At 40.0% G+C, this 14,651-nt stretch overlaps 1 protein-coding gene across 1 annotated transcript in view; it reads right to left on the bottom strand.

Annotated features, from left to right (window-relative positions):
• Positions 1-3,787: 3,787 nt before the first annotated feature.
• LOC137286914 (uncharacterized) overlaps positions 3,788-14,651 on the bottom strand; it is an 81,846-nt gene continuing 70,982 nt past the window's right edge. Inside the window, exon 9 of the mRNA XM_067818980.1 lies at positions 3,788-4,151. Within this exon, the coding sequence (XP_067675081.1) occupies positions 3,788-4,151 (364 nt within the window). The remainder of the gene's footprint in view (positions 4,152-14,651) is intronic.

The following is a 14,651-nucleotide window of genomic DNA, read 5'->3' on the forward strand; positions in this document are numbered from 1 at the left end:
TCACATCCAACTACGTCTCCAGCAATAGTTTACTAGTACTATTACTCAGTAACAGTTAAACTGTTTTATAAAGGGAGGCAACTCGTACATGTTTACCGCCTATGATTTAGCGACGCACCCGGCTCTGTGTAGTGGCAATTATCTGTTTTCTGCACGGCCCGTCTCTCTCTCACACACACTGCACATACGGATCGAGGTCAGCATATGCAGCTGTCGCCTTATTATGTTGCGTCGGGCCATGTGACGGAAAACCACGTGACTATTCAGGTGTTTTGGAATACTTCTTCTTTTGCTTTAAACAGAAGCTAACAGTATGGAGTGTCATTGTATAGCAACATGGTCAGTATTTCAGTAGCACTGTGGCTATATGCTGAGGGTGCATAGTACTGATGTACCTCTCACTGATAAATATATGCGCCGAGGTAACCTTGATGGTTAAATAATGTCACTGGTTAACAAGGAGGGTTCACCCTATGGTGCATTGTGTGGCGCCGATTTTAACTCACTCACTCACGTCTCTTCACTCATACCACCCCAGTCCACACAATTCAATCCGCTCACTCCATTTCCTCACTCACTCAGTTGACTAGACTCCACACCAGTTAATTCACTCACTCCAATCCATTCCTCCATGACTCCAGTTGCCATACTCCCCACCACTCCGCTCCTCTAAAATCGTTCCATCCCGCCCCATTCCTCTTCTCCATTCAACTCAGCTCTCTCTCTCCATATGCTCACTCCATTCACCATACTCTGATCCACTCCTCGCCACTCACATCTTATGCTACGTTTGCTCCAGAAGGACGATGTCTTATGATTAAGAAAGTGATCGAAGTGAACAACCGCTGCGACCTGGGACATCTTTTATTTCCATCACAATTAGGTCGAGCCACCTCCTAACAACTGAAATAACGTTCAAAATGCCGCTGTTAAATCCGATAGATTAATTACCCAAATTACTCAACCCGACTGCATATCACATTACATATTTGTAAAGTTTCCACCTTTCCTTACCCTATATTTTCCTGTCATATATTTTTAGAACTGATAATATATAACAACCCATAAACGAGACACCAGCTGTTGTACAAGCATTTCGTCCACACAAATGCAAGCATGTGTTGTGGAAGAAAACCGCACAGGGTGTTTGACAAACCCCGTGTCATGTTACTGCTCTTCCAATGCGATAATTTACAGAGAGCAGAAGGGGGCGAGAAAGGGATGTTGGGGATGGAAGGATCAACTTCTTGTACTCAAAATGATTTTGGAACGTATCACCGCAACCTGTCTATGTGCTGGATTGACTACAAAACAAAGCATACGACTCTGTCCCTCACGAATGGATTCTGAAGTCTTTGCAGTGTATTGACCTTCCTGAGCGGCTTCTTGATTTACTCAAGTCTTTAATGAGTTGCTGGTCAACTCAATTTGAGATGTGCCCGCAAGGGCAGGTGCAGACTTCGGTTTCTATTCCAATTCCTTTAGTCCTTAGTTTCTCTTTTTTGTTTGTCTCTAATTTCTGCTACCACCCCGGACCTCCTCAGCACAGATCCCCAACACCTCTTACTCATCTCTTCTACATGGATGACATTGGCAATTTCAAAGAACAGGTTCTCCTTGTCGAGTCATTTTTAGTTATATTGGCATGGCATTTGGACTCGACAAATGTAACACTCCTCATTTGAAACGTGGCAAGGTAACCAATGATGAATCAGTCACGTTACAAGGGGGAGGAGTTTTTGAGCATCTTGTGGAAGATCAGGCATACACCTATCTTGGAATGTAAGTTCGAGACAATATCCAGAATGCACAGATTCAAGACAGACTTCGGGCCGAGTATAAATCTCGTTTAAAGAAAATCTGAAGTTCAGAGCTAAATGCTCGAAACATGATGCATGATGATGCATGTCAAGATTTGTGATGAAAGCAAGGACTTCCACAGCTATTTTAAGCGTGCCAGGGTTGTTGAACACAATCTGAAATTTGAGGCTGAGAGTCGGTCTCTTGTGGAGAATCTGTCTGAGAAACCATTGCATCGTGTGTACATGCAGTGTGCAGAACAGAACAGCAATCCAACTGACCCCTTCGCCTGGGTGAAGTCGGCTGGTCTCAAATGTGAAACTGAGGGCTTCCTTTTTGCTGCTCAGGACCAGTCTCTTCCCACTCACAATCGTCAAAATGTGATTCTTAATCAAAATGTTAACATGAAATGTCATCGTTACAATGAATTTATAGAGACTGTCCAACACCTTGTCAGTGGATGCCCTTCCTTGGCACAAACAACATATCTTAAAGGACACGATGGCATGGCTCGTTGCTTTTACTCTCGTCTCCACCATGCCTGTGGCTTTGACTCCGAAGTCCATCCATGGTACGACCCTGAACATGTCAGGGTGTCCTGGAAAATGATGCTTTTAATAGGAATAGGCCCATACACAGCCTGAGGCGAATTCCAGCCAACAAACCTCATCTTGTCCTTTTTGACAAAGCCATTGAAAATATCTGTCCGTTTTGACAGCAACGTGATTGGCAAGATTCAGGAAAAGCATGACAAATATGTGGACCTCGACTTTGAAATGTCTCGCTTGCATTCCAAATACACTGTTGACCCCATTGTTCTCGGTGCCCTTGGCACAAATCAGGAGAGTGCCCGGGTTCTCCACCGGGAGCACAGCCCTTCTGACTATTTGGGTAAAGCAGAAGGCTGCAGTGTTTAGGAGCCTCCATATTCTCTGGAAAGGTCTTGGTGGGTTCGACTAGTTTCCTGGGAGAAGTCCCATTCGCTGTCTGGGCTGCGTGTAGAGGGGGCGAGGGCCCTGAGCTGATGAGCTTTACCAGCCTGACGGTGCCAGGATCACCCGAACCCTCTATGCTCCATTTCAGTCTCAATGTGTAAAACATAATGAAAAATGCATATTTATATGTGCGCCCAATCTACATCGACAGACATGCTCAAGGCGTTACAGAGTGACGTATGTACATATTACAGAAGTGGTACTAGAGCACAGGGAACTACTGCTGGGAGAAAGTTTTGACTTGAATAAGTCGAAATTGTCAATAGTTATTAGGTCATAAGAAAGAGAGCTCCAGAGAGTAGGGTCTGCATAGGTGAAAGAACCCTGCACTAAAGTTTAAAGCTGGGCACAGTGAGCAGGTCCTGGCTGTTGGAACGAAGATTGCATGAATTGGATAATGATGGTAGCATGTTAGACAAGTACAGGGGAGCAAGACCTTGCATGGCTTTGTAGGTAAGACACAGTATCTTGTGCTCGATCCTGACTTTGATTGGCAACCAGTGAAGCCCCTAATGTACTGGCTTAACATCACAACGTTAAATGATGCGAGTGGAAGTGTTTTGGATTTTCTGGAGTCTGTCACAGAGTTTCTGAGGAATGCCGAACAATAAACAGTTGCAATAATCCAACGGTGAAGTTATGAGGGCTCTGACCAAGGCATGGGAAGCATCCACTGAGAGATAGGGACGTATGTTACTGATAGAAAGAAGGTGAAAGTCACAGGTTTTGCAAATCTGAGAGACCTGAGCTTCCATCGAAAGTGAGTCGAGGACTATACGAAGATCTATTGCAGTGAAACCGACAGGGACGACAGCTTCAGCTATAGCTATTGTCACAGATTTGGCAGGTAGTTTCGAAAGCAGGGAAAGATTTTTAAAAGCAAGTTTGGATCCAATCAAAAGATCTTTCGCTTGCTGTCAATTAGTTTCAATATATGGTTTGTCATTTAAGATTTGATGTGCCTCGTACACACAGAAATCCCAGCTAGACCGTCAGTGGGATATTTGCATCATTGCCTTGATAAGTTGGTTATCTGCATATGAATGATGCTGCAGACTGTGAGTTGAGGTGATGTCAGCAAATGGACCAATGCACAGGACAAACAGCAGTGGGCCCAATACTGAGCCTTGTGTCACCCCTTGATCCTTGAGGGCTGTACCAGCGATTCCATATCTTGTTTTGAGGATCTGTAGTAGGACACTATGATCTACAGTGTCAAAAGCCGATGGCATATCAAGGAGTATCAAAGCCACTGCGTCCACAATTTGTCTCAGGATATCACTGACATGTATAGGAGCTGTCTCAGTGTTGTGATGTTCCCGGTATGCAGACTGGTACTTGTCCACAAGGTCACACCTTGTGATTACACAATGCCATTTAGAAAGTGGTCAAATTCAACATATGTCATATTTGGGATTTCACTTTAAATGGCATCGTGTAATCATAGCTTTCGGCCATGTGAGCCGAGCGAATTTACACCTATCAGAGGGGTACACAAAGTACGCAGTCTAGACCACCAGTTGTCCGACTTTCAATTTTGTGGAAGTCGCGGTGACTGGGCGGGTTAGGCGGCTGACTTTGTGTACTGGCGATTAGGTGCCTGACTCTGAGGGTGCGCGATCGAATCTCGGATGCGGTCTCACACTACCAGCCTTCCTGTAGCTCAGACTTGTTGAATAGTGGTCGAACAAAGGATTTCTTAAAGGCCTCTGGAAATACACCTCATTGTAGGTTCTTGTTCACAATATCAGTGATTATAGGAATGAGTACGTCCAGGTGTTTCACAAGCTTGGTGGCATTGGATCATTTTCACATGTTGTAGACTTAGCTCCCATTACCAGTGATTTGATCTCCTTATCTGTGAAAGGCTCCAGGTTACTGAGAATATGCCTACTGAAAGTAGGACTTTCACCAACCTCATTGACTGAACAGTTAGATATCAGAGAGTTCCTTATCATCTCTATCTTTGACATAAAGAACTTGTTGTCTTCAAGAATTACTTGATTTAGAAATTTCATGCATCTGTACAGACGGTCAGGTTTACTACAGCAGTTACCAGTCTCATTTAGACCGTGATCTCCCTTGACTTGTCTGATAGCTGAAGCTACGAGATTTCTGTGTTATCGGAAGATCTGTCTGTCTACTTCCAGTCCTGATTGACGCCACTGACGCTCTGCTCGACGTCGCTGACGGTTGACCTCGTGAACAATGTCTTTGTACCCAGGAGCATGTGGAAGAAGTATTATCTGAAGAAACTCCGACTACCTCAGATCTTCTGTGAAAGCATTGTCATCAATCCTCTTTAGATTTCTACACAAAACCATGCGGTACTGATTTTGAGGCCTCTGGAATCAGAGGGTAAATTTTACAATGTGGTCAGATGCTTGCCTGTCGGCAACTACAACTTCTCTCACAATGTTCTCATCAGTCGGGGAACAATCCAATCCAGAATGCTCCCTGATTTATGAGTAGGTTTAATTACGAGTTGCTCGAGAGAATAAGTATTGAGAAAGTCAAGGGTTTTCTTCACACTTGGTTTTTGTGGAGTGTTAAAATGAACATTAAAATCTTCCAAAAATACAGTGTGGATCTTAGCACAAGAAGAACGCAGATCTGACAGTTCCTGAAAAAAGTCATCATCAGAGAGCTTACTCCGTGCTGATGGTTGGGGTCTGTATATACACATCAACCGTGTTGTTGATTGACCAGAAGTGACCAAGACATCGAACACTTCCAATGATTTCTAAGTAGACTGTGTCTTCTTGACATGCATGTCTAAACAAGACCTGTAAATAATGTCCAGGACAGTGCGTTAAACAATATGATAGAGGGGTCTTTTCAGAAATCTTGGCTTCATCTCCTGTACTGCGCAGCCCTGATTCAGTTATCACAAGTTGTTTACAGGTTGAAACCATCAGATGGACAGATATAACATATGCATAGGAAATAGGGTGTATACAATGTGTAACCACCATGTTATATGTGACGAATTTTATGTCATCTTATCATGCACAGGCCTAGATGATGTAAGAAAAAGTTTAACCACTAATCATTTTTGTAGTGACCCTCATACTGATAACTTTATTTCCCCTATGAACTCTGACTATCATCCTTTGGTATTATCTCTTTCAGTTATGCATTTGCATTGTATTGTATTGTATTGTATTGCATACGCTATTGCAACACATTTTGCTTATCAAAATATTTGTATGTCCTGTATATCAATTTGTATGATTTATGACAATACATATACTGATTTCTGATTCCTGACAGAGGTGATAAATCCCTTGACCGGCTGACATGGTGGAAGTATAAATCAAACTGACCAATGTCACGATAACCTAGAGCAGCACAACAACTGGCGTAGCACGGTGGTGATCACAATGCACTAGCTCTTTTCTGATATATCTTTGCCGCGACAGCAGCTGGTACATTTCACTCTGCTTCTCCTCGTGTCATAGAGAATGTCTCGGTTCACCTCTCATCCCGCAGACTCAAGTCACCCAATCCACTTCCTCGGCATACGTACAAGTATGTGGTTGGACATGAACAAGCTGTCACCTAGGACTGACTTCAATCACTGTACATCCAGCGTCTTGATGTCTCAGCGTCATGTCCGTGTCCGTTGGCTGCAGTGCCAGTTTGGCTGTTTCTCTCCCAGTAAAATTTACAATTTCTACAATTTTATTGCCAAAATATGGTTTTGTGACAGTGCACAATTTATCTTTGTAGTCTTCATATTTCTATGTATATTTTTTGCATGTATGTAGTTTGTATATATTTGCCACATATATTTTTCTGTATGCATGTATTTTGAATAGATATGCCTGAATGCTCACATTATTTTGAAGAGTCGCTAATATTGAAATGTCACCACTTTAATTAGCCTTCATGTCATGGCTATAGCTAATGTAACGTACCTGGCAAAACAGGCTTTGTAGCATTGAACATGTCAAGCTTAAAACTCAAGCTATTATTTATTGCACCAGTAAATGTCTTAATGGTCATGTATAAACATCCAGTCCACAACTGTAATAAATCCAAGATAAATAGCCCCAACTACTTTTATCACGGCCAGGTGACATTAGCTGTAGGAAGAAAATTGATATCCAGACTGAAGTTGTAAAATAAACCGTAATTAAGCTGGTGTAATAATCCCGTAACGGTCACGTAACGGTTTAACTTTTCTCTTTTGTACTGAGACAGTATTTTATACTGAGATGCTATTTTTGTGTACTGAGACACTAGTTTTGTACTGAGACACTATTTGTGTTCTGAGACATTATTTTTGGACGGCAAAGTAAAGATAAAAATACTTATCTGATATGTATGGAATCTCACTCGCCTGTCTTTTGATATCAAATATATCACAAAGTTCATGAAGTTACAAATATCCGGGGTTCACCTCTGTTTATCATAAACATGAGTCATCAGAATATGACATATTCCTACATATTGAATGGCTTTTTAGCTATGCTTCGGAAACCAAGCCCACCCCAGCATTAGACTAAGACCACAAGGTTCCATGGAAAAACAAAACAAAAAGTAGAAATGCCAAAACTATGTAAATAGCAAAAAGCACAATCATAGGTTCAGATTATTATATCTATCAATTTTGGTCCAACAATATTGAACAGTTTTTGATTCATGCTCTGGAAACAAAGTGATTACGAACGGACGGACGGACCGACGGACGGACGGGCAGACAGAAAGACGAGGCGTCGACTATATCCCCCCGCATTACATGCCTGGGTATAAAAAGTAACCCTTCATTAGTTTTCAGTGAAAAATGTACATCTCTGACCACGGTTTCGCCATTAGACTTGCAGTGTAGAGATGTCATAGCAATGTGACTTGATCAGGCTTTTGACGTCAAAGCATTGTTATGTCATATAAATGAGGATGTCAGGTCAACGTTTTCTATTTATAGTCACAACAGGAAATTTCGATTGATCTCACAAAAAGAAATATCGCCTATGGAACACATGTCGCCTTTTCAATACACATACAGAACTGGTCCTGGTGTTAATGTCTCTGAGATCCCGATAGAAACGGTGGGATGCAATGACGTGTGTGAGGTGCAGTCTTCCACTTTAATCATGTTAGCTGATCTATTTTCATTTGGATATTGCAACAAAATGTTCATCCACGTCCTCTTCTTCATGAACACATAACGAGAGTGTATGTACGGCGTCTGCACTTCACAGACACCATTCATTCGTCCCCGCGGCCGGAATATGCAGGAATCATGTCTTTATATGACTACCGGACGGTTTAAGTGAGTGAGTGTGAGTGAGTTACGATTTAACGTCACATCGGCACTATTTCAGCCATATCGTGACGAGAACATGCAGCAATGAAAACGACTATTGTGTCCATTATAAAACATGTCAATGAAGGACAGTAAAACAACTAGGATATCACAATTAGCATTAAAACTAGTGTGGAAAGGTAAAACTGATATCGTTATATGGACAATACAGTATGAAAAACAGGCTATAGATCGCCAACAGCAGAAGGTAGATCACCAGACTAGAGACCATGGGGACTTACTGTACCTTTGCTACCTGCATGGTCCCTAGTTGGATTTACACCATCTCTTCACCTGCTGGCGATTGTAAGAAATTTTAGCCGAAATTAAAATAACACAAATACTACACTTAAAAGTCCTGGAAAGTATAAATTTACTTTCAAAATTTTGGGACTTACGTAACCTCTCAGGAGGACAATTATTTTACAATACTTCAACCCCCTTTGAGGGTACCGCCACTAATGATCAATGTTCCTAATCTATACTACCAACCATTAAAATACAACTATCTACAGAACATATCAATTATAGTTCAACAAGGAAATCAATTTCACTTAAAAATCCAATAATTAAATGAGTATTGACTGTGTTAAAAAGATCCGAAAGTAAGGTTTTTACATTAAAATATTTATCCCTTGTGATGGAGAATTCAACACAGTCAAGCAGGATATGCTTGACCGTGGTTCTCTCATCACAAGGGATGCAAAATGGAGGACCTTCACCTTTCAACAGGTATGCATGTGTATACCTTGTATGACCAATGCGACATCAGACAGACAGACAGACAGACAGGTTTTATTCAGTAGTGAAGGCCCAGTGGCCCATAGTACAGATTTTTTTTCTTTTTCACAAATATTGGTCACGTGACACGAAATTATGGTTTTACATGTAATTTAAGGATGGACATCAAATGTTTAATAAAACTGGCAGCTGATTTAATAGTGTCATCGTTTTTAGATTTAAGTATTTTATATATCGTTTGTGGGGAATCATTAAAGCATTTTAAATACTTCCTTCGGCCGGCAGAGAATGCCTCACAATCTAATAATAGGTGACGTTCGTCTTCAGTTTTACCAGAAGAACAATAAGAACATGATAAATCTTCTAGTGTATTTTTATCTTTTCTATAACGCTGTATTTTTAAGGCCTGTAGAGAGATTCTAAATTTACAAAAATTTTTTAAAAGGGACTTATCATTAAGGACCCTAATATATTTTTCAGGTCCAAACATCGATTTACATTGTGAATAATGACTTAGAAAACTCGATGAATTTACTGATGCGTGCCAATTCTGAATGTATATATCTTTTATTCGTTGTTTAAATGCTGACAGAAACATTTTTATATCACCAACATCTTGCTTAAACCAAACATAAGAAAACCCGCTTGAAAATAACACATTTCGCACACCCGAAGCCCAAGAATACTTTCCACGTTTGTCTAGGGATAATAATAATTGATAGCTTTGATACGGGTAGCGGTAATCGGGCATTCTGATAAGTTTAATCCAGTATCTGATAACTCTCATTTGACTCTCAATATGCATGTTATAGCGTCCTGTATCGCCAAGTACGGCTTTGTTGGAAGCAAATTTACCTACAGTAAGAAATCTTTTAAAATATGATGCATGCACATTTTCAATGGCTTCGAAGTAGTTTACTCCCCAAATTTCAGATCCATATAGCAATATTGGTGCTATTTTAGTGTCAAAAAGTAAGCAAGCTGAGTCAAATGAAATAAATTTATTAGCCTTAAAGAGTTTGAAAATGGGAAATAATGCCTTCTTAGCTTGTGCTGCAAGAGTTTTAGATGCCATGGACCAATTTAATCGGCTAGAAAATAAAAGACCCAAATATTTATAATATGAAACAACATTCATACTTTTGCCCCGGAATAACCATTTTTCAGAATGTGCCACTATGCCCCCATTTCTAAAGACAACTATATTAGATTTTTCCATATTCAACTCTAGTCCCCATGTGTCACAAAATGTTTGAAGAATATTTATCTGTCTCTGCAGTCCGTTTACCATAAATGAAAACGTAACAATATCATCTGCAAAGAGAAGCAAAAGTAAATCTTTGATTTGGGGAGTAACAAATATTCCATTATTACATGATTTATACATATCATCTACAAGTTCATTAATAAAGAATATGAAGAGTACGGGGCTTAATACACAGCCTTGTCGCACACCAGCGGAAGTATTAAACGATTCAGTGTTGCCAGAATTAGTTCTAACACAGGCTGCAACAGAGTCATACATGCTTCTTAAAATATTATACATTTTGCCATGGCATCCTTTGGTATGTAACATAAATAGCAATTTCTTACGGTCAACAAAATCAAAGGCTTTCTTAAAGTCGATGAAAGCGCAATAGAATCTCCCTTTAGGTCTGCAGAGGTACTTTGTACATAATGACTGTAATATAAATAAATTATCAGTTGTACTATAATTGGATCTAAAACCAGCCTGAGCCTCGTCAAGTAGTTCGTTTAGGTCAACCCAGGCACGTAAACGCTTTTCTAATATATTAGCAAATAATTTTCCAGAAACATTTAGAAGAGATATTCCACGATAGTTGCATGGTTCTGATACACTTCCAGACTTGAATAAAGGGACAATCATGCCTATATTCCATACCGATGGGAATTTACCACTGTCAAGAACTACATTAAATAAATCTTTCAAATATGACACTAAAGAAGTAAAAGTACATTTGTAAAATGAGGGAGGGATACCGTCATGCCCCGCTGCCTTATTCCATTTCAATTCATTTATAGATTTTATTACCTCCTCTTCGGTAATTGGAGTTGACAAAACATCATGCGAGAATGAAAGCTCTTCACAATCGTCACAGTTATACGTTGAGACGAAATCGTACACTGATTTATCAAAATCTGAAAGCTGTTTTGTATCTCTACAGGAAAGGAGACCTTTGAAGTAATGATACCATTGGTACGGAGAAATATTATCTGTGGGAACTGTTTTCTGAAGATAGCGTTTTAACGTGCTCCAAAATAGCTTACAGTCAGGATTTCTTGCTGCTATTTTAATATCATCTGCAGCTTTGGCTAAATAATTATCTTTTTTTAATTCGCAACATTTTTTAAAATTGTGTTTTGCATTCAAATAGGAATCGAGGTTAGAATCGCATTTATGCTTTCTGAAACAGTTTAAAAGTCTGTATTTTTCAGACTTAAGTTTGCCACATTCTTGATCAAACCAAGGAGGTTGGCGCGATTGACGGTGATAAGGTGAAGTGAGTCTGATGGCTCCTGCTCTAACGCCGGATAATTGAAGTAGGGATGTAATTTTTGAAATGGCAGAGTTAACATCAATATACATTAGATCTCTGAAATCATTCAGGATACCACTCTTTATGCCATCTACCAAGTACGTATGAAAACTATCTCTCTGGTCCTCCCGTAGTTTATACCCTACGGACTTGAACATGGGTATTACTGTATCATTACTTACGCTAGGCGTGGAAGCGATTATGTCATGGATTACACAAACAATCGGGAGATGATCCGACTCTGTACGAGGTTTAACCTCAAAACTATCAATATTGTTGAACATCTCAGATGAAATAAGCGCATAATCAACAGTACTACAGCCAGTCTTTGAAATGTAACTTAAACTTCCAGGGATATCAGGTAAACTTCTACCGTTCACAATGTGTATACTCATCGATTTACACAGCTCGAGTAAACACTTTCCATACATATTTGTGACAGTGTCATATGAACTGCGAGGTTTATCAAAGTTATCCTGCGCGTAATCGTCACCAACGGGTATATAGTCAGGACCGTCATTTACTATAAAATCTGGCTCACTCGCTGTTCTGGCATTAAAATCACCAAACAAAATAAACTTACTGGCTGCCCCATAATCAAACAGTACTTGTAAAAGTCTATTTAATTTTCTAATATGTCTATGCCGTTGTCTTCTGAAGCAGTATACTCAGGCGATCTTTCTGGGTGGATGTATACAAATCCAATGAATATATGGAAATGTGCAGAGTCATCTGTTAATTTGAAAAATAAACAGTTCTCCCAGTCCATATACACTCTCTGAAAAAAAGAAGAAATATTCTTCCGGATAGAAACTGATATACCTCCTGAATATCTGCCAACATTATGTCGCCTGGCGGCATTGCATACAAAATTATCAAAATTACTGAATGTAGCATCTAGGACGTGCTGTGCATCAGGACTCATTGTTTCAATACAACTGAATACATCATGAGATTCACAAAATGATGTAAAGTCAGGATCTAATATTTTGGTATTTATACCACAGATATTCCAAGTACAAAAACTTAGATAATGTGAAATACTTATCTCGTGATCTTTAATACAAAGTGAAGATTCATCAACGGGGCCACCGCCAATTTCCTATCTGGACCCTTGAGCAGACGACACATCGTGAGGGGAGTCAGCCTGGTGTTGAGCAGACGACGTGTTGTCTGGGGGGAGAGCGGGAGGGGAGTCAGAGCGGTGATGAGCAGATTGACTTCTGCTCGACCAATTACGGCGTCGGCCGATCTGACGGATATCTTTGGTATACTCATCAAAAACAAAAACATCACCGTCAATGACAAGCTTGTCATAGCTTAGAAAAGCTACCTTGTTCCCGTCCCTTGCCTGTTTCATAAAGGGAAATAACTGTTGTCTGATCCAGCGAATGTTTTCGGTAAAATCCTCAGAAACTTTATTAACACCATCCCCCTTCAACTGACGTCTCCCCCGTTCCATAACAGATTCCTTATCTTTATAAAATGTGAAACGGACAATGACTGGTCTGGTACCGGACTTGCTATGCAAGCGATGGGCGCGGTCAATGGGAACAGATGGGGCATTAAGCATGTTCAGTTTATTTGAGAGAAAGTCTCTAACTTTATTTTCAACTGTGTCGTAGTATGACCTCTTCAAATCTGGACTGACAACCCAAGTGGGTATAACCAATGTAAGGTTTTATTTCATGTAATTTATTGATACCCACTTGGGTGTCCCACTTCTTCTGCATCAGATCACGGATATAAGATCGAATTGCAGTTTTATAAACAGTGTATGGAATAAGAAGTGGAGTCACAGATTTGTTGAGTGCTGCCTTAGTAGCAATGTCAGCCAGTGTATTCCCTGAAATACCTACGTGGCTTGGTAACCAACAAAAGACGATGTCGTATTGGCCAGTTGCAAGATCATTATACATTTCAATAATTTCTATTAAAAGTGGATGTTTGCACGACAAATTTTTAATAGTCTGAAGGCAAGAAAGAGAATCGGAATATATTTTATATTGTTTACGTTTAGGGTGTCTTTGAATATATTTAAGAGCCGTTAGTATGGCGTTAGCTTCAGCTGTAAAAATAGAGCTGTTACCTGGTAGTCTAGAAGATATTGTTCTGGATCCAATGACAGTGGCACAAGCCACTGCACCACCGTCCTTTGGATCCATCTGTAAATAAGGGTTTATAATGTGCAAAGTACACCCTTAAACTTGCCAACAAGTCATTACCTAAATGAATAGCCAGATTGGTGGATTGGACACAACAGAGAAAGATCGACTCGTTTGCAAAGTATCACTCGATGAAACGCCCAAACACAATACCGTTTCACTCCAAAACCGGCACTACGCAATAAAGTGTGGATATCTGCTCCTATAATCAATGCAGAATTTATTACTATAGCATGAGTTAGAATTTCTTCGCATAGCCTTACAAACAGTCTCTGTGGCTTGCTTGACAACACCCTTGAGAAGAAACGTTTCAATAACATTACATAATGCTTACGGATTACTTTGCCCCAAATGAAAATGGCTACTGTGGCCACGTTTGTAGCATACAGTCGTAGTGTAATGTGGATCACAGAGGCATCTTGCCCCCTCACAGTCATGCGAAGTTTCCAGAAAAGCTCAGTTAACTACCGGAAACGCTTTCCACGAAGATATCACTGGACTAATAAAATCTAACACAAGCTGAAACTACTAACACCAATAATGGGAGACGTATAATTATTTACAGGCTTCAGCATCCGTTATGAGCAAAACGTGATGTACTCTCAGTTTTGGATTTCAAAATAAAATTACTTATCTGGTTACACCGTACCGATCCTCATAATGTGACAAAAACGGATCCAGAATAAAAGTTTATGTTGTGATAAAAAAAACCATCATTGGCTGAAAAGAGGCATGTAAATGCTGCATGATTACAGAATGCGCAAATAAGTAATTGCGCGATTTCCGTCAAGGCAACAGATATCCGGCAACCGACTGCAACACGCCAAATCTGCTGTGTTAATGCATATGTATACCAAACGTCAACTGAAACGTTAGCCTCATACCCTTATGAATTACTGAAAATTATCAAATATATCTTAGACGTTATAATTTGAAGAATACAGCTTTATGCAAATCATAAAACAATTTCAAAAACATTCATATTAAGGTGACGTACACCTATTTTAGAAGTGTTAAATTGTCCTATTTTCAGGGTAACCTTTCTTCTTGGCGTTTAGTGACTATGAATTAATACCACGAT

This window comes from Haliotis asinina, chromosome 1 (assembly GCF_037392515.1).
Source record: "Haliotis asinina isolate JCU_RB_2024 chromosome 1, JCU_Hal_asi_v2, whole genome shotgun sequence".
Lineage (NCBI taxonomy): Eukaryota > Metazoa > Mollusca > Gastropoda > Lepetellida > Haliotidae > Haliotis > Haliotis asinina.